This window comes from Chelonus insularis, unplaced genomic scaffold, assembly GCF_013357705.1.
Source record: "Chelonus insularis isolate UGA/USDA-ARS -01 unplaced genomic scaffold, ASM1335770v1 scaffold_714_pilon, whole genome shotgun sequence".
Taxonomy (NCBI): domain Eukaryota; kingdom Metazoa; phylum Arthropoda; class Insecta; order Hymenoptera; family Braconidae; genus Chelonus; species Chelonus insularis.
Window position 1 is genome coordinate 1,584,674 of NW_023276795.1, and position 19,492 is coordinate 1,604,165.

At 28.9% G+C, this 19,492-nt stretch overlaps 3 protein-coding genes across 4 annotated transcripts; 2 read left to right on the forward strand and 1 right to left on the reverse strand.

Moving 5' to 3' along the window:
- Positions 1-256: 256 nt before the first annotated feature.
- IFT57 (intraflagellar transport 57) lies at positions 257-2,811 on the reverse strand. Its single transcript, XM_035094788.1, has 8 exons — positions 2,615-2,811; positions 2,137-2,392; positions 1,774-2,055; positions 1,519-1,684; positions 1,335-1,443; positions 1,043-1,239; positions 803-947; positions 257-551 (listed from the first exon to the last, which is right to left on the reverse strand). Exons 2-8 carry the CDS (start codon positions 2,292-2,294, stop codon positions 379-381), a joined length of 1,230 nt encoding a protein of 409 aa, XP_034950679.1. The 5' UTR covers positions 2,295-2,392; positions 2,615-2,811; the 3' UTR covers positions 257-378.
- On the forward strand, positions 2,432-3,648 carry cnir (cornichon-like protein). The gene is made up of 4 exons (XM_035094789.1): positions 2,432-2,696; positions 2,972-3,040; positions 3,246-3,499; positions 3,577-3,648. Exons 1-4 carry the CDS (start codon positions 2,616-2,618, stop codon positions 3,641-3,643), a joined length of 471 nt encoding a protein of 156 aa, XP_034950680.1. The 5' UTR covers positions 2,432-2,615; the 3' UTR covers positions 3,644-3,648.
- A 1,159-nt stretch (positions 3,649-4,807) lies between these two features.
- Positions 4,808-18,065, forward strand: Plc21C (Phospholipase C at 21C). 2 transcript variants are annotated; one of them, XM_035094582.1, is made up of 14 exons: positions 4,808-5,650; positions 6,167-6,322; positions 7,020-7,291; positions 7,956-8,040; positions 9,106-9,523; positions 9,984-10,104; positions 10,220-10,415; positions 10,846-12,201; positions 12,491-12,601; positions 12,689-12,887; positions 13,040-13,259; positions 13,740-14,067; positions 14,186-14,377; positions 14,595-18,065. In XM_035094582.1, exons 1-14 carry the CDS (start codon positions 5,546-5,548, stop codon positions 14,712-14,714), a joined length of 3,879 nt encoding a protein of 1,292 aa, XP_034950473.1. In that variant the 5' UTR covers positions 4,808-5,545; the 3' UTR covers positions 14,715-18,065. The 2 variants fall into 2 exon arrangements, with proteins under 2 accessions (XP_034950473.1, XP_034950474.1); XM_035094583.1 differs by lacking the exon at positions 12,491-12,601.
- Positions 18,066-19,492: the final 1,427 nt, after the last annotated feature.

Here is a 19,492-nt window from a genome sequence, read left to right on the forward strand (position 1 = left end):
CATGATTTTTGCATTTAATGACATCGTGTCATTAAAGTGAATATATGGATGAATGAAAGAATTTTTAAATTACGAGTTTTTTTCTACTAAAAAATTTTCGAGTCAATGTTTTAAATTGTAAAAACAACAAAACATACAGTTATAGTTCATTTTTTTTTTTTTTTAGTTTAGTTGGAAAGTACAGTAGATGCTTTAATCGAAAAATCAGAAATAGAACATTCGATTAAATTGTATCAACTTTAATACTTACGCCAATTAGCGTAGTTTATTATTACAATAAATACTTATATTAAATATTATATTAAATACTATATATTATCATTATTTTTAAATGGACGGTTGAGTTTCAATCATTTAATTAAATATAAAGACTAACATTTATTGTAATACTAATAAATTAGTTGAACTGTTCATCATATCTTCCTGCATTTGGTTACTGTCCCTGAGTCTCGTACACATTAAACTGTACTCTAGGACCCCAATTCGAACGTTCATTTCGGAAATTTCCGTTTTCAGTTTATTGATCGTCTTCTTGATGTTAACAAGGGGAGCTAAAAATATGGATATATTGAAATTTCATGAAAATTGATGTTGAACAAAGGAATATTTTAAGATAAGATAAAAAATTGATTGAATAAATAGTTACATTGAATGGATTAAATTTTTATGATGTGTTAATCTACATGAATTATTTAAATAAAAATCTTTAGTGATTTAATGAAATTGACAACAATGGACTATTGATCTTATTGTATGATTAATCATTTTTCTTCAGTTGTATTTTATATTTTTATATACTTACTTCCATCAGTCATACTGGATCCTCTTTCATCCATTTCTTTCTTCACTTGCTCCAGTTCTTCGGACAATTTATTTAATGTCCGTGTCCGTTCAGTAACGCCTCCACTGACATCTCGGTAATGTTCCTTTATTTTTGATAACTCTTCCTAAAAGCAAAATGATATAAACATTTTATGACACATTCGAAATAAAGATGAATCACGTTTAAATAACATGTCTTTATCGTCGTGAAAATTATTACTTGGATATTTCTAAATTCATTTAATGCAGGTTCTAATTGATTATTCAGGTACATTTCTCGCATCTTCACTTTCTCTAATGTATTTTCGATATCAGTATGTAGTTTTTCTAATTGATTTTTTGTTCCATTTAAACCAGTTGCAATATTGGCTTTAAATTGTTTCATTTGCTCTAAGTGAGCCCTCCAGTCCCTAGGATCTATCAGAAAAAATTCATTAATAATGTATGATATAACATAAAAGAAATTTTTTTTTAGAACAATCAAAATCAAATAACATTATACATATCATTACCTGTTTTTATAGTGACTTTTAGTTGGGGTAATACTCTTTCTAACTCCAACTTCCATTCTTCAGCATCAGTTTGAGATTCCAGAAAGTTATCAGGCTTCTGGACATCTTCCTAATATTAAATAATATTATTAATAGTATATCTATCAAATTATTATAAAAATTACGAAGAAAAAAAATTTTTTACCATAGTTTTTCCATAAAGTTTAGTAATATCATCAATATGTAAAATATCATCATCTTCTTCATCACAGTCTGCCATCATTTCTTCTTCAACCTTCTCTAAAATCAACTCTGCATCATCATCATCTATTTCTGGCTCTTGTTCTGGCTCATCTGGAGGGATTTCTACTCTAAAAATTCGTAATTTATTATATTAATAAATTATTCATTCTCTTTGATGCACGAATTTAAAAAAAAATTTAATTATCGATTAAATTACTTTTTCCATTTAAATTTGGAAGCTTTGAGAGCTTGGTCTGCTAAATTATCTAACACAAAGACAGCTCGTTCTCCAGCACCTTGCTTCAATTTATTAGGAGAGAATTCCACCGGAACTCCGAATTCTTTTAAACGATCTATAATTAATGATATTGTAACATTAGGGTCATCAGATTCCTGAGGTGGATCAAACGTTTTTCCAGCTTTTCTTATTAACCAAGCAGCCATAGATGAAAACAAATAAAATTGCTCCCCAGGGTTTGTAGGAATTGCAAAATAATGTCTGTAAACAATAAAATCAAGTATTTACAATTACGAAAAATGATAGAAAATATTATTAAGCCCCAAATTAATAATAATTTACCTGTTAATAGGTTTCATTTTTAACTCCTGAACAAATTCATTCTCATAATTTAATATTTTCAGCTTTTCCAACAAATCTTCCATCCAAATATAAGGAACAAATGGAGCTGATGGTGCTTCATTATCTTCAATAACAATTTTTGGACCGTCTCGAAACATTTTTCTGTGAATATTATTTTTGTAAACACTTTATCCTTGACATTACACTTGTTATGAGTTGCTACCAAACTAATTACACGTTCAAAGTCACAACAAACCTAGGAAAAAATAGAATGTTCAGGTTGGTATAAATTAATTAGAGCCTCGACAGTCGGTACATTTTGATTGCGTTCACGTTTTGTTGTATCAAATTTTGACTTGTAATGAATAAATCATTCAAATAAAAGATTATGACATCAAAAGTAATTATATAAGCTTGGTGAATGATAGTGTAATCAATTGAATGACGTGTTATAAATATTTTTATTGAATACCGCTACCATGAGTTTTCTTTCGGAGCCGCTTTTATTTGCTTTTTCACTCTTAGATACAGGCGCTATACTCTTTGTTTTAGTGTATTTTGTATCCTTTCTTATACTATTTATCAAAAGTTGAATCAACAAAAATTTATCGAAACAAAAAATTCCTTTTTTTCCCAAAATAATAAATATTATTTTTTATTGCTAGTTAATCGGAATTCTAGTCCACACATCTAAAGAGTTATTTCTTTTACGTTGGTATCAGTGAGGCGCGCAGAATTTGAATAGACAAATATAATGCTATATATTTTTACCATAAAATTCTTTTTTATTTTAAATTTAAAATGTATAATGTTATTTTCCTCAATAGTGATTTAGGTCATTGCACTGTCTGATCTCGAATGTGATTATCTGAATGCCCAAGAATGTTGTTCAAGATTAAATTCGGTAATTGATACTTAAACATGCTTTGAATTTTCTACCCATTTATTTACAAATTTTTTTTTTATATTATTGAGTATAAAGTTTAAATAAATGCTAAACATTTTTTTTAATACAGTATAATTATTTTACGTATTGATTTACATTTTAAGTTTATTTGTAACTTATGTTGTCAATTCAATTTTATAATGAATATTTTTATTTTTTCTAGTGGGTTGTACCAAAGATTGTGGCACATACTCTGTTAAATCTTTTACTATTGCTCCATGGGCAATGGAATCTAGCTTTAGTAAACCTACCAATGAGCCTGTGGCTATGTTATGAATTTTTCACAATTCCTCAAGGCAACTTGGGTGTTTTTGATCCTACAGAAATTCATAATAGCGGCCAACTAAAAAAACACACGCGAGACTGCATGATATACCTTGGATATTACCTTATCTTCTTTTTCATTTATCTTTACTGGTAAGTACCCTTTTTCTTCCATTTCTTAATTAAAAAATTATTTTTCAAAGATTAACTTTATTATATTTTTATTTTAGTATGATAATAGCTTTACTACGAGGAGATCCTATAAACAGAAAAGACGACGATGTTGTTGAATTTTAAATAAAGAAAAAAGTCATCACCATAAACTTGCTTCTCCTTTGTGAAAGTTTTTTCAAACATTGGCTTGAAACACTTCAGTATCTACAATCTACAATCAATCATTTTTGCATAATTTCAGTAATATATTTAAGAATGCGATAAAATTTTGTGACTTTTAATGATCAATTTTTTACAATTATTTATCAATTACATTTTTTATGATATTTCAAAGTAAATCATATTCTTGTAGATATAAGATTAAAATTTCTAGTCGAATTATTGAATGAAAAAGCAAATAAATTGTCATAATATTTCTTAATTATAATTTGATAATTTTATTTATCGTCAATTCATTACTTCCTTAATTAATATTTATTCAGTAAATAATAAATACGTTCAAGCACTGTAAAAGTTTCAATTCTCCAAGTAATGAAAAATTTTGATGTGCATTCTTCTTAAAAATTAATTTATTCTTCTGCTTCAGGAACAATATTTAAATAATAATTTTTCTTTTATAAGATAAGTAGGCCAGTAAATAAGTGCATCCCAAAAGTAAACGAATAAATATAATATAAAGAGTTAAAAGAAGATTAAATTAAAAATAATATTATAAAAAAATGAATTCAGGTAAGAAAAAACTTTCTCTTTAACTTGTTAGTAATTTTTTCATTACTTTACTTCAAAAACATTTAATGACCGCTATTTTATTATTTCTATTATATTCCACGATAAAATTGGTTGATCCTTGGCACTGGCAGTAAAATAAACGTAATCACTCAACTTTGAATCACTATTTATTTAGATAATTATCTCAGAAAATTCTCTTATCAAGATGTCCATGGATTTAAATAACTAAATATCTTAAGACCTGAAAGTACTCCTTATCGGGGTTATTATATCGTTTATATGTCATTAGCAATAAGTTTTTATCTGATCACACAATCTCTAACACCTTTCTATTTCTCTTATTGACTTAATCTAAATTTAGGCTTTTAATTAAGATGAAATATTTCTTGAAGGTTGATTTAACAAACTTTGAATGCTTTTACAAAATTAGATCTGCATAAAGAATCGATAAAGTGATAGTTTTATGATAAAACTAATTCAAGGATATTTAAATGCACGCGCTTTGGATTAAAATCAATTTGAATGCGCGCTCCGACGCGCGCACGCGTTCGACCCTCCATCTGGTGAAGAATTTGTTTGATCTCTATTTCATTCGAAGCAAAGCGAGCAGTGGGTACACAGTCAGATTGAAAAGACCTAGTCCACCCACCGGGAGTGAGCAAAAGAGTAAGATAAAAAGATGAATTTGTGCATAAGGAACAAAGACAAGTGATTTCACACGTACAAACCTTGTATGAGTTATGTGTGAACATTCTTAGGAACTAGACATAAGAAAGTAAATTAGTGTGAGTGAGGGACGAACCGTGGCCGTGGTAAATTGTGTTGTCTGTTGCTTTAAAGGTGGTCGGTGGTTAGACGAGTAGAGGTAGCTATGGTCCATGATGACGATTCTTTCAAGTAAGTTAGCGTTAAATAGAATTTTCGGTTGATTGGAGCCTGTTGTCAATGTCCATCGAGGTTATTGAGGTGCTCTCGTTGTCGTTCCCGCGAGGGTACTGTCAACAAACGAGAATAAACGAAGCAATTGACACGGCTTTCGATGTTGTCGTCAGACAACGTCAAACAAATCTGAGAATTTGGTTGTTGTGAGAACAAAAAAGAGTAAATTAAAAAAGAAAAAAAAGAATACGTCGACAAGTAGAGCTAATAGCTCTTTACATCTTTCGACACACGCCCTTCTTAGGAATGACAAAAACATCGTCGTCTTAGTTGATTTCGAGCACCAGCTCTTGTCAACGTGATTTACTTCCTGGCTATTATTTCACTTGGAAGTGAAGATTATTACTGACATTCAAGATGATGTCAAATAACAAACAACCCTCGATCAACATGGGACAGACAAAGCTTGAGGAAGCTTTCCAACAGCTTCAAGTCGGCGAAAAGTTCATCAAGTGGGATGAGGTCAGTAAAACTAAAACTTGGTGTATTTGAATTATTTAAAAAAATTGTCATTTGTTATCCTTTAACCATAAAAACTATAATGAAGTTTCGGGTCCATCCGATTAATGTTGCCCACGGCATGATAAACAACGAGTACCGGTAAACAAACAGAACATCATTAGTTTAGCCAATTGGAAAAAACTATCAATAATACTTCAAGTATTTGGAGAGACTTTGTTTACTTAACTTTATTATTACAAAAAAAAACGTATGTTGAACAATTTTATTTTTAGTAATTGTATTGTGTAAAAATAAAAACTTTTTACTACTGTTTTAATTTACTGACGAGACATAATCGAATTCATTTTATTTTTAAAGTAATTAAGAGTAACTAAAATATATATTTATCAATATTACGTTACTGAGAGGATTTTGTATTTATTGCATTCACGATATTAATTAAATTGCAAGCGTTTATTTTGATTTAATCTAAACGTAATTATTTTGACAATTAAATTTGATTCAAACAATTTACAGGATTCTGGGGATAAGATCAATGCAACTCCAGTGACCCTCCGAGTAGATGAGTTTGGCTTTTATTTATATTGGATAGATCAAAATAATGAGGTGGACATGCTTGACATAGCTCTTATACGAGACACAAGAACAGGAAAATATGCCAAAATTCCTAAGGTAAATTTTTTACTTTATTAACATAAATTAGTATTCAAGAATCAGAAATAAAAATGTATGCAATTCTTCTATTGACCTTTTATGCTACACTGATCGACTCATTGCTCTTCTAGAAGTTACTTATTTTCTAAATTACAAGTTAAAGTCTAGCTACTAGACATGGCATTTTAGTCTCACTGCTAAAAGTATACTTTTATCAAAGCTGGTGATCAACTGTAATGCTCAAAGTTGCCTGGAATCCTATAATTATATCATGTCATTGCATACATGCCAATGACGCACATCACATCACTGCGACATAATAATTATTGACAAATTTATAAATAGAATATTACCTACTTTGCCCTTAGATTTTTTTTCTCATTCACACCTACATGTATATCATAGTTCATAATCTTTTTTATATGGAGAAAAAAGTCTTCAACTCTTCATTGAGTTCAATTTCCCTATAATCAATAGATATTTTCCTAACTAAACATACTTGGAACATCTTTGTTGATCCTAATGCCTTATTTCATGTCATACTCATTTCCATTGTCAATATTTAATATTAACTTATACATTGTGATAGATGTATGATACATCAGCCGTGAAGTTATAAAAGCAAGTAGATTTATAGAAAATTATTTATAACGTTGAGTTAAATAGATGACCTAACTTTAAATTTCAATAATAATTGTTATTTTATCATTTCCAGGATGCAAAGCTCAAGTCGTTAGTCACAATGGGATCCCAAGATAGTCTCGAAGACAAAACAGTAACTATTTGTTATGGATCTGATTTCGTCAATGTTACCTTTGTAAACTTTTGTACAACAAAAGCAGAAATAGCGCGGCTGTGGACTGACCAATTATTTCAATTGGCTTATAATACAACACAACTTAATAGTAGTACAATGGTGTTTCTTCAGAAAGCTCATACCAAGTTAGTTTTGGGTGCAGATAAGTCAGGAAAAATTCAGATAAAAGAGTAAGTTTATCATATTAATCCACGTAGTGCTTGTCATAATAAAAAAAGGGAATAAGTTATCATTAATAAAATTATCTTATCAATTTAATGTTTAGAAAATTAAAAAATGAAATACATTTTTTTTTACTTATAATTACTTTTCTGATCACGTTGTTATATTACGTATTAAATAATGTCCGGTTGAGAAACTTTTCATCGAATTTTTATTATTTTTTTCTATTTCACTGTAATTAAACGACTTTTTAAATTTATTCCCTTGAACTGCTTATGAAAAATCTAACATTAGATTATTGCAAAAGTCTTTACAATATGTGGTTAACGTAGCAAAATTTATAAATTCTCTTTAATGAACCTTTCATATGAGCCATGATTTATCATGACAATTTAATTAAAATTTTTAGAAGAACAAATCGAAGAATAAAATTACAGAAAAGCTAGGAAATTTAATTCAATTAATCATCATTATTGATAAAAGACTAAAGTTGTAATGAATAAAATATAACATTAAACTCCAATTTAAGCTGGTTACGAAAGACTGGTGATAATCTAATGTATTAAAGATTCAAGATCGAAAATGAAGTAGAGTGAACATGTGTGAAAGTGCGAAAAAGAGAAAGAAAATTTTTTAATAACATTTAGTTGAATGAATGGTGTTTTATTTCAGCATCATAAAAATGTTTACAACAAACAAGGAAGATCGAAAACGTGTCGAGAAAGCACTGGATATTTCCTCATTGCCATCCGGAAAGGTATTTGAGTCGTTCTATTCATAAATAAAAACTTTTTATTAGTTTGCACGCTTAGTTAAACTGTTTTACGCTCCTATGCGTCAATTTTTCGTGGCCACGTGCCAAAGCTACCATTAAATCTCAGTTGGATGTACATTAATGCATTTTACTTTTTGCAAATAACCTTGAGATATCCATTAAAACCATAACCGTTTGCAGATTGTTCAGCATATTTTTTTCGTTTTTATCATCAGTCATCTTATTCATGAAATTCATCATTTAAATATAAGTGAATTGTCTCGGTTTTTTTAAATCATTGTGTAACTTGAATTACAACTTATAAACATTACTTTTATGAACCTTGGAAATTATCGATGTTGTCGTGAGCATTTATATTATTCGTAATAAAGCTTACGTGATACAAAATGTATTTATCATGACATTTTTCAAGGGTTCCATTTGTACGGCATATCCTAAGATTTTTATTTTTATATAACCACCATCAGATATGACCAGAAAAGAGAATGGACGTTTTCAATTGTCGCTGTGTATGATAAAATCTTTCATGCTGAGTTGTGTTTGGGAACAGAAAAGTTATCCGATAATATTACGCTATATTTTACAGAGTAAAACCTACTGGCAGGGATCCAAAGATACACGAGAAAACTATGAATTCATTTTATCAGCTTTATATCTTCTCTTAACTCACTGTTAGGAGTTTTAGTAAAAAAAGACACAATGATTCAAACTGTTGAGACTATTTTATCCTTCAGGTCAAACGATCACAGAGCTTATTGTCAGATATGATAACACTTTACGAATGTCGAATTATCAACAGACATTTTATTTTAATGTTTCACCTCACGTGTTGTGTAATTAGGAAATTTTTCTTCATCTGTTTCTCTACATCAAGCTGTTGACAATTTTTTTTCAATAGTTACTACTTTTTACAATTTATTTTTGATGTTCTAATAATACTTAACCGTAATTTCATCAGTAAAAATATAATTATAAGCTAAATTAAAATACCATTTAATAATTATTAAATACTAATGATATTATAAAAATTTATACTTTTTGTTTTAGAATGATGCCGTACCACTGGAAAAGTTTCAGTTCGAAGACTTTTACAATTTTTATAAGTCTCTTGTTCAACGCACTGATGTAGAAAAGGTTTTTGATGAGATTGTGGGTAATCCAAAGCGCAAATTGATGTCTACATCACAGTTTGTTGACTTCTTGAACCAATCGCAAAGAGATCCAAGGCTCAATGAAATTTTATATCCATATGCTAACGATGCTCGAGCAAGAGATATCATCAATCAGTACGAACCGAACAAAGTAAACGCAAGCAAAGGGCAGTTAAGCTCCGATGGATTTCTAAGATATTTAATGAGCGAAGATAATCCAATCGTTGCGGTTTCCAAGTATGAACTGTCGGATGATATGGATCAACCTCTAGCTCATTACTTTATCAACTCTAGTCATAACACCTATTTAACGGGTGAGTGATGTTATTACTGATTTAAGATTTTATTTTTAAGTCATATCCTATCCACGTATCCATCAATCGATCAATAATATAAGTTCATTACGAATAACAAAATGACTAATTTCTTTTACTTTGATTCTTTATTAGACAAATATGATTAATGGTATCAATGTCATGGTATTTAATTGTGCGTGTAATTGATCCTTAAAAAAAAACGATTGACATTTCATGTATGATGTTGCTATTTCAAAAGTGAAACATAGTATTTTTAACTAATTATTTAATGTTGAATTGCCCTTGAAAGTTAAATTATATTGATAATAATCAAAGCATTAATAAAAGCAGTGAATAATAGAAAAAATCTGAATCAATTTATTTTTATAGTCAACAGCATGAGCTTTTATCTTTCTAATTAATCATGATAATTACTAAATGTTACAATAGTTATTCAAAATGTTTGTTTTACCGATAGGTCATCAATTAACTGGGAAAAGTTCTGTGGAAATTTATCGTCAGTGCTTGCTTTCGGGATGTCGCTGTGTGGAACTCGACTTTTGGAATGGAAAATTCGACGAGCCAGTAATTGTTCATGGGTAAAGTCAATTAAAATAATAGAGTTTATAAAATTCATTGCTTTATTCAATTCTTGTAGACTGGTATATTCATAGTTATGTAGATTCCATTGATAAACCGCATCTATTTTATCAGATACACATTCGTGCCTGAAATATGTGCTCGGGATGTAATCGAGGCAATAGCAGAGAGTGCCTTCAAAACCTCGGAATTCCCGGTTGTACTCAGTTTCGAGAATCATTGCAATCCCCGGCAGCAGGCTAAGATTGCTCAGTATTGTAGGGAGTACTTTGGTGAAATGTTGCTTGATGCCCCCCTCGATTCGCATAAGGTATTGCTAGAAGTAGAAGCTAGTGTAGAAATATATCACAGGTGTGCGGGTTTGTTTTTTGAATTTAATATTTATATTTGTACTTTTATACTAAACTTTTTTCCATATCTGCTTAACAAATTATTGCTTTTATTCCTGACAATATATTTTAAGTGTATAAATTATTTATAGGAATCATTACTTATTTTTTTTCTTTTTTTTTCAAGTTAATTTATAATAAAAATTATAAGTGAAGCTAATTTAAAAGCAGTCATTAATTATAATAATGAAAATATTTCAATATTTGCTAAACATTAAAATTGCCGCAGGCCTGTGTACATATTTAACAGCTGTAAATTGTAGATTAAAATTAGATTTTCCTTGCGAAAAATTGAATGTCGTGAGAAAATCCAATTAAGCCTACCAGGTCATCTAATTTTTTCTCTTATAGCTTGAACCAGGTCAGGAGCTTCCACCGCCGTCTTTTCTTAAACGCAAAATTATTATCAAGAATAAGAAAAAGCATCGAAATCATAAAAAAGATCACAAAAAGCGTCAAAATAATCAAAATACAACAGAAAGTACTCACGAGATCGACGATAATGGAGTAAATCAATCAGCGGACGGAGAAAATCGTCTACCGCCAGATATAATCCCTCAAAATGAAGTTGTTGATGGTAATGATCCGCCAATGGGTAATGAAGATGTATCCCATACTCCTTCAACGATGCTTCAACAGCGACAAGGTAGTAAAGATTCGAATCAGGATGATGATGAAGACGAGGATGAATCTAGTACAGAAGACGATGAGTCTAATGTTGATGATATAAAAATAAGAATGGGAGATAAAGCGCCAGACAAAGCATCGAATGCTAAAGAAACAGAAGCAGGTGCTGAAATATCAGCTCTAGTTAATTATGTACAGCCCGTACACTTTAACAGTTTTGAAAATGCAGAGAAGAAGAATCGTATGTACGAGATGTCCTCATTTGATGAGAAACAAGCAACAACTTTACTTAAAGAAAGACCGCTAGAGTTTGTCAATTACAATAAACATCAGCTATCACGAGTGTATCCAGCTGGAACCCGCTTCGATTCAAGCAACTTCATGCCTCAAGTGTTCTGGAATGCTGGCTGTCAATTGGTTGCTCTAAATTATCAGACGCTAGACCTCGCAATGCAGTTAAACATTGGAATTTTCGAGTACAATCAACGTTGTGGATATCTATTGAAGCCCGAATTCATGAGGAGGAAAGATAGACGATTGGATCCATTTGCCGAGTCTACAGTTGATGGAATTATCGCTGGTACAGTTCGTATTCATGTGATATCCGCTCAATTCTTGAGTGACAAGCGTGTGGGAACATATGTTGAAGTAGATATGTACGGATTACCAGCAGATACTGTGAGAAAGAAGTTTAGAACAAAAATTGTACCAAATAATGGAATCAATCCGATTTACGATGAGGAGCCTTTTATTTTTAAAAAAGTTGTTTTACCTGAATTGGCATCCATCCGAATAGCCGCTTACGAAGATTCTGGTAAATTAATTGGACATCGAGTTCTTCCCGTTGTCGGACTGTGCCCGGGATATCGACATGTAACACTCAGAAATGAGTGCGGTCAACCACGCCCGTTAGCTAGTCTGTTTTTGCATGTCATCGTCAAGGACTATGTTCCTGATGGCTTCAGCGACTTTGCGGAAGCATTGGCGAATCCTATAAAATACCAAAGTGAATTAGAAAAGAGGGCGAAGCAATTGGAAAGATTGATGGATGTTGATGACGGATCTGAAGGCGAAGTTGAGGTGAGTTTTGATGTGAATTTTCTATTGTAGTCTTGCTACTTGTATGACAATACTAATCACACTAATGTAGTTTTTTATAAAAGATTTTTCTTTTTTCTTCATTTAAATTTTTTGTTCTTTTCAGACAAACAAATTTAAATAAACTTTATTTTAATATAATAGCAATTGAAAATAATATTATGCATGGTGGTGTTGTTTATGCTTTTACAGTTGTGTTAATAATTATAATAATTTCTTGTAATGTTTTTACTAACTTGTCTTGGTGTGTTTATGCTTACTAACAATTTAGGAAAAAGATAAAGATAAAAATAAAGATAAGGATAAGGATAAAGATAAAGATAAGGAAAAGGATAAGGATAAAGAAAGGATTGTTAGTGGATCTAGTGCTTCTAAACCTATTGTGAGTTTTGAATGCGAAGTGTAGTAGTTTCTATTTTTGTTCTTCATATGATACCATTAAAATTATAGATGCATTTATTTTTTCAAGGATGAGTCTGCGAAAATCACGAGAATGCAATCTATAGGTGACCAACCCACAGGGACTGGATTGCAAGGTTCACATGGCAGATCATCAACAGCAGGAATTAATTCAACAGATATCACTGAACAAGAAGGGTCAGTGACAACTCCAACTGTCGCTCCTGCTGATATGTCATCGAATAAACTTGCGATCACTGTAACCGCCAGTGAGTTATTGATATTTATGGTGGAATATCTATTTTTTTTATTTTTAATTATAAATATTCACATAAAAGATAAAGAAATTGATGTTATAAATTCTTTGATAGTGAAATGATGTTTCTAAAATTAGAAGAATTAATTAATTTTTTATTTTTAGTCGGAGATGGGATTGAAGCTGAACCGTTGGAGAAATTCATGAATGACAAAATAGTGAAAAAAAAACAGATGAAGTTAGATAAAGAACTTGAAACTCTTCGACGTAAGCATGAAGAAAAAAAAATGCGTGTACAATCAGCAAAAGGATCATCGGATGGTGAAAAAAGAAAAATTAAATTTTCTCCTAGTCAATTGGTGAAACGCCTGTCAAATAGAAACATGTGAGTATTTATTGAAATTATTTATAACTGATTAGTATTCCGCAGGGAAACAAGTAATTTATTTTTAATAAATAATCAGTTGAGTAAGGTGAATAAATAATGAATGCCAGCCTCGGAATCTATTTTATGTATCAATAAATAGTGTCCTAGTTTCAATAATAAATTATAAATAGATATTCTATGGCGGATAACAAATTAATAAATATTAATACAATAAATTTCAATTAATGCGAATTTAGAAATTTATTTTTAATAATAAATAAGGGGTAATATTTAATAAGAAATGATAATTATTCGCTAAATTATCGTTATTGTATTTTATTAATAATCAATTAATAATTTTATGTAACATTGTTATTTAGAGAGTATAATTAATACATATTTTACTGAGTATGCGCTTTGTTTCTGTTTAATTAATCGATTTATTCGTTTAAAATTAAAATTTATTTGTTGTTATTAATAAAATATTTATTTTTCTAGATTCTCTAGTGATGTTGGTTTGAGTAATATAACACCAACAGAATCGTCTGTCCTATCTGATTCTGAATGTCCTAAAGAAAATCGAGATGGTGTTGAAAGCACAGTACGTGGTATCCCAAGAAGTCAGAGTGAACGATATTTAGCCGTTTGTAAACAACAATTACAGGAGGTCCGAGCTCTTCGAGAGAAATACAACGAAATTGTGTTCGCTGAAGCAGAAAAATTAATGAATAAATCGCAAGAGAATCAAATGAAAACGTTACGAGAGTTGTTGGACACAGAAACCAATAATGTAATGTGCAAGCTGCAAACGATGCGGTATGGTGAGGTATGTAATTGAAATAGTTAAAATAAAATTTTATTTTATCATTCTTTACTGATTTTTAAATTTACATTATTAAATAATTCAATAGTTACTTATAAAATAAATTGTGTTTAATAAACAGTTGAAACAATTATCTAAAGTACATAAGGATAAAGCGGAATTGAAGCGTATGAAACGTGAAGTGTCAAAAACAACTGTGGAGAAAGGCGTCAATGAGCGTACGAGATTAACGCAGATTTATGAAAAAAAGAGGTCGGAGCTCGAGAGGCAGCATGAAGAGGTTCGTCAAAGACTTATCGAGGAGAAAAATAAGGTAAAATATTTTTTTAAATATCGATTAAAAAAGATACAAACAATATTAAATATAAGTATTTTATTTTTATTTGAATATTTAAACTTATAAATAATTTTTTCAATTAATTTTAATTATTATAGATAAATTAATTAATATACATATATATTACTTTTTATTTAAAATATTTTTTGTTTAACTTTGACGAATGTGAAAAAGAATTAATTTTTTTCTGTAGGTAAAGGCAGCTCTGAATGATGAATACACTAGTCTTTATAATAAATACGAAATTGGTGAGTTAGCAAAATTACCTTCGGGTAGTAAAAGTATCGCAGAGTCACTCAGCGAAACATATTGACTTCTTTAATACATAAAATAGTGATACGATTTATCAAATAAATTAAACAAAGTTCGTGTTTTGTGTGAAGACTGTGCGTCTTCGAAGAAATAAACATCGACGCATTTACTTCATGAATAATAAGCAAAAGACGTGATAACACTGAGGAATTGGATCTTCAAGTGTCAAAATCTACATTAGATAAATCAATTTTGTCTTCAACGTCTCTGTAAATTGATGGCTATTATGAGACAAATAATTCAAGTAGAAATGTCCGTACAGTGTACGACATATCATAAGTCATTTTCTTTTTAATGACAACTCTTACTTGTTTGTTTCGTTTTTTTTTTACAGTATTAGAAAGTAAATGTTTTATGTCATTATCTTGAGCAATTTAAATTGAATGAATTTAAGTGAAAAAAAGTAATGGATATTTTTTGATGGTAACTAATTCTAAATAAGCATACTGTCCGAAATAATTGCTCTCCATCTTGTTGTTATATAAATAAGAAGTTATTTATTCAGGAAAAAAAAACAACTAATCAAAGTCTAATCACGTCCTGTATCGCAGAATAATTTATTAGAGACGTATTTGTCAGCATAAATTGGATGTTTAGATTGTTTTCCGATAGGAAAAATAAGATCGTGAATTTTTGAATATCATCATGAGCTTTCTTTTGGCCTAGGCATTGGAAAATAGGAAGACATATTTGATTGATACAAAATTGACTGAAAGTATTACCTGAAAAACATTCTTTGGGGGGTAATTAAAATAACAAAAATTTAATAAAAATATGAACTAAAGATAATAATAATAAGTCTGGAATCGTAGGTGATAAATTATCGGATAATGTATTAGGTCATAACATTGAAAAAAAAACATAGGATTACACAATTGATGAGCAGCTTTGGTGGCTTTATTTTTTGTGGCAGTTTTTGAAAAAAAAAAAAAATCGTGAAAAGTTTTACATTCATCATCTTTTTGGAAATGAGTAATTCTGGTTAAATGACCGCATTGAGGAAGACAATCAAAAATGTTACATGATAAGCATTTAGAAGTAACATTTTCCCTAATTGTTTTTGATTATATCTCAAAAATTTACTTATAATAATCGAATCCTCATTAATTTTACGACATAGATAAGGTATAAAGATCTGCGTATTGTAATTTTCTGAACAAATAATTATTGACGCACTATTACTAATATCAATATTAATATATTACTTTTTTCTAAGTATTGATTTATTTTCCATTTAAAACATTGGTTTCAAATTAATTCCAGATCATGTAAATTTTTCAAAAAAATATGATCAACCATTTGAAACCAATTATTTTAAATGGCGGTGGGATTTAAGAACGTCAGGGGATTTTACTCTTGGAATAAAATATGTATTAAGAGAGTAAAATTATTCTACAAATAATGAATAACAAGTCATTGATAATAATTGAAATTTAATATTAATATTATTGATAGCATTTCTCCGAGTCATTATTGCCATTACGCTTATTGTTATTTGTCGGCATAATGATTTTACAATAAATAAGTAAATTATCCGACGATGTTTTAATCAAACCGCCAATCAATATAGCGGGACGTGTTGTGATATTAATGGATCTCAAAGCAATCGTAGGATTGAAAAAAAATCTACGACTAAGAGGAGGTTATTAAAATATTACCATCAATATTACTCTAAATTCTTATTCGAAAAAAGTACAATATGCTTCTACTTCTCATTGTCACTAAAATTAATGGTTGACTGATCTATTTGCTACTAAGATTATAATTATAATTAAATTTAAATGATTAAACAAGTCTAATTATGGGATGAATTAAAAATTGTGTTATATCATCAATTAATATTTCAATTAAAATGCAGTTGTGAATTTTATTGCAAGTTTTAATAGTTTTATGGAATTATATTAAGATTTATCTTTAATCAAAACTCCGATTGATTACAATATAATACTGAAGGGAAAAAAATTCTAAATAATTGGAGAATGAGAAAATATTAAATCGAGCTTCAATACTCTTTAGAAAGCAATACAAAAAAGTTCAACGATGAAGTAAAAAATCATAGAGAATCTTAAATCGACTAAACCGATCCTCCTGAGTCCATTTATCCATTATACTTAACTAAGGATTGCATTTTCTAGATATTAATTGTATAATTGTATAAAAAACTATAGGAGAATAAGCGCAAGTTTTTAAAATTAATTTAACGTTGATGTGATGTAAATTATTATCAAAGATAATTGATATTCATGAATTGCAGAAACCATACAATGTTCAAATGAAGTTACCATTATGTTTGCTAAAATATCTAACTATTTTATTCATTGATTTATATACACATCTATTATATATTTTTTAAGCTATAAGCGCTAAAAAATATGATTAAAAAAAATTGATCAATGATTTTTAATTGAAAATGTATTTTTATGCATTATTGAATAGATTATTGAGAAAAAATATTCTGTGACAGAGATCATATATGTGAAAGAGTAATCTAAAGTTTATAAAAGAATTGATACAAAAAATTTTTTTTTAACAAAAAGTTTTCAAAACCATGAAAATTTTTGAATCAATTTTTGTTGCTGAAACAGACTTCGTAATTTTACTGATTGTGCTCAGAACGTTGTTTTAAAGGAATTATTTAATAAGTCAGAAAGTTTTATTGTACATTGCCTTGCGATTTCTCCTAAATTTTTCTTCCATGCCATATACATGATACATATACATAATATATATAAAAACAAAATATATATATATATATATATATATACATAAATGTATTTATACAAATGGGTATGTATAGAAAGTAATGATTAATAATTAATGATAGAGATTATTATATATTCGCGTTGATATAATATGTGTTGTTGCTGTTGATGTTGTTAATTATAAATGTAGTCAACGAGTAGCTAGACAAACTGATATTTTAGTCTTTGTTCGTGTATAACAGATAAGAAATATGTCAAGATTTGGATGCGCTGACTTGCCAAGGTATCAAGCGCGTACTTTCTGAGCCAATGTCTGAGTTGAATTTTTAAATTGAATGGAAATGATGATTTTCTAAACAAAAAAGTATAATAATTAGCTGTCTTCCCTATGAATGAAACTAAAAATTCTATATACCAAAATGTTAACTTAAATTATTTATTTTATCAATCTATAACATAAATATTTTTTAAAATATTTACATTCACTTGAAAAAAAAAACATTATCCATCAATTTAAAAATTATTCACATTTAATAATACATTTTATTGTACAACTCTATTGATTTGAACTTTCTTTCTAAGCACATGCAAGGCTCGCTAGTCGCGTTTGAAATTACGACGCTTATTTTCTGTTATTTTAGTATCATTTGTTTCGATGCATTGTTTCATCTGATGTAAGGTATATTTATAAGATGAAATCAGCATCGAGATTAGTGGTATTAATCAATGAATGATATATCATTAACAATTGATGAAGATTTTATTTCAAGGAGTGCCACATAAATTATTATTTACTACAAAAAAAATAATAAATTTATGCTCACGCGCGCTTTGAACTTTATCAATAGGACACCAATTTATTCCTAAGTATAAATGTAATAAAACGGCCTATTGACTAATCGTAGCTTTTACTCACTTTTATTCTTTGTAATTTTGCGGAAATTTCAATTTGATTGAAGAATTGGAAACTCTTTATTTCTAACAACACTATTTCTCTATCTCTGTACAAAACAAAATAACTCAAGTATCATTCTTACAACGACTTCTGGTACCTGGCTAATGCCACCAACTCAATACAGTTAAATCTTTTAATGAATTCATAATTGATTAACAAAAAAGGTCTGTGTATATTTATTTTGAAAAATGTTTTTTTAATAACAAAAATAAAACTGCAAAAATTAATGAATATTTATTAGCTATTACAGACCTATGTTGTGTTGTTGACAAAAGTAAACAGTAAATTTTAAAAAACGTGATTTTTTTTTATTTTAGTTGAAAAAATAAAACTAAACGAAATTACCAGAAAGTTATTTTTGATCATACTCTTGAAAAGTACATTTTTATTGCTTAAAAAGCTGTTGCTATTAGCATATCTTTATGTAAGTTCAAGGGAAGCTATTCTCGAAGACTCTATGATAGTATCGAAGCTACGAAGTCTCTTTAGCTATTTAATCTAATCTATATAATGTAAAACTACTCAAGAATGTTTGCCAAACGATGAGCATCGGATAAAACTTGGCATTTATCAAGTTTTGAAGATATGATTCCTCTCATACAATGAGTCTCATTTGAATCTCATTCTCAAGACTAAGTTTTTTGTCTAATGCTCATTAATGTGCATACATTGATGTACGAATGAGGAAAGAATCTTAAATTATATGAATGAATTGTGAATTAATATTTTATTCGTTATTCATGAAATATATCTAAACTTGATTATTTTTCATTATATTACCGTCGTAACTATATTATAATTATTATAATTATGTATAACATATGAAAATAATTATTATTGTCTTCCTCTGGTAGCTTTGAAAAGTCACTATCGAATTTACAGCAATTTTTAACAAACTTTTATTATTGTAAATTTATTTATTTATTTTATATTGTATCGTTAAATTTATTGATTAATGGTTGTAATGTATTATAGTATTGACTAAGCGCACAGAGTGGCTGAGAAAGATTAAGAGTGTTCTGCCATATTTGTAGGCTTGTTAAAATTTTTGAGTTTATTTTTTTTTCTTTCGTTTATTATTTTTTTGTTGGTCAGAATAATAATTATTATTGTTAAAGTTAT